This window comes from Charadrius vociferus, unplaced genomic scaffold (genome assembly GCF_000708025.1).
Source record: "Charadrius vociferus isolate BGI_N301 unplaced genomic scaffold, ASM70802v2 scaffold92, whole genome shotgun sequence".
Taxonomy (NCBI): domain Eukaryota; kingdom Metazoa; phylum Chordata; class Aves; order Charadriiformes; family Charadriidae; genus Charadrius; species Charadrius vociferus.
The window spans coordinates 692,266-693,024 of record NW_009647874.1 but is presented as its reverse complement, the minus strand read 5'-3'; the positions used below and the strand labels follow the sequence as shown (position 1 = coordinate 693,024).

Below are 759 nucleotides of genomic sequence, written 5' to 3'. Positions count from 1 at the left end.
GCACTATTACAATAAAAAAATGTGTGCAATTTAAAACAGGTATTGCTCCCCTCAAACACCTACCCAAATGGCGATAAAAATGTCTGTTAATTGGAAAAAAAACCCAGAACTACAAGTCTTAATACCTGGCTTCTGCTTTTGCTCTGGTACAGTCCTTCATAGCCGACTTTTGATAACTAACTTAATCCCTCTGTGCTTCTATCGAGATATTAAAAAGAGGATCCTAAATCTCTAAGTATTGGCCTGAGCGTATAACCGTTCACCTCATAGTCTCCTTATCATGACAGCAAGAGACACACTTGCCTAATAACAGCCTCCCCGCACTCTCAGGTGCCCCTGCAGCAGCGCGTACCCCTCAGGAGCCCTTCAGGGACAAGAAAAGGCGGGGTGCAGCCGTCTTATAGCCGTACCCCTTTCCCCTGTGCCGTTTTTATTAGACGGAGGGCCCGGCCACAGCAAAATTCCTGTCAGGCGACGATTCCTCGCCAGGGCCGTACCGCAGCCCCCCTTTCCCGCCCACTGCGCGCCGTTGAAGCGCACAACGGCCGGCGCCGCGCGCCAGGGGGCGGGGCCGGGCGCCGAGAGGGGAGGGGCGGGGCTCAGGTGACGGACGTTCTCTCAGCCCCTCAGCCGGCTCGGTGCGTTGACGTTACGCAGGGGGGGGGATGACGGAGGCGGAAGTGGGTCGGGCAGGATGTAACGGCGCTGACAGCGGCGCCGCCATCTAACCTGAGATAACGCGTCTCTATGCTCCAAAGA

General features: G+C 55.5%; 1 protein-coding gene across 1 annotated transcript in view; it reads left to right on the top strand.

Moving 5' to 3' along the window:
* The first annotated feature begins 665 nt into the window (after positions 1–665).
* GCC2 (GRIP and coiled-coil domain containing 2) overlaps positions 666–759 on the top strand; it is a 28,610-nt gene continuing 28,516 nt past the window's right edge. The window contains exon 1 of the mRNA XM_009883109.1: positions 666–680. Coding sequence (XP_009881411.1) covers positions 666–680 — 15 coding nt within the window. The remainder of the gene's footprint in view (positions 681–759) is intronic.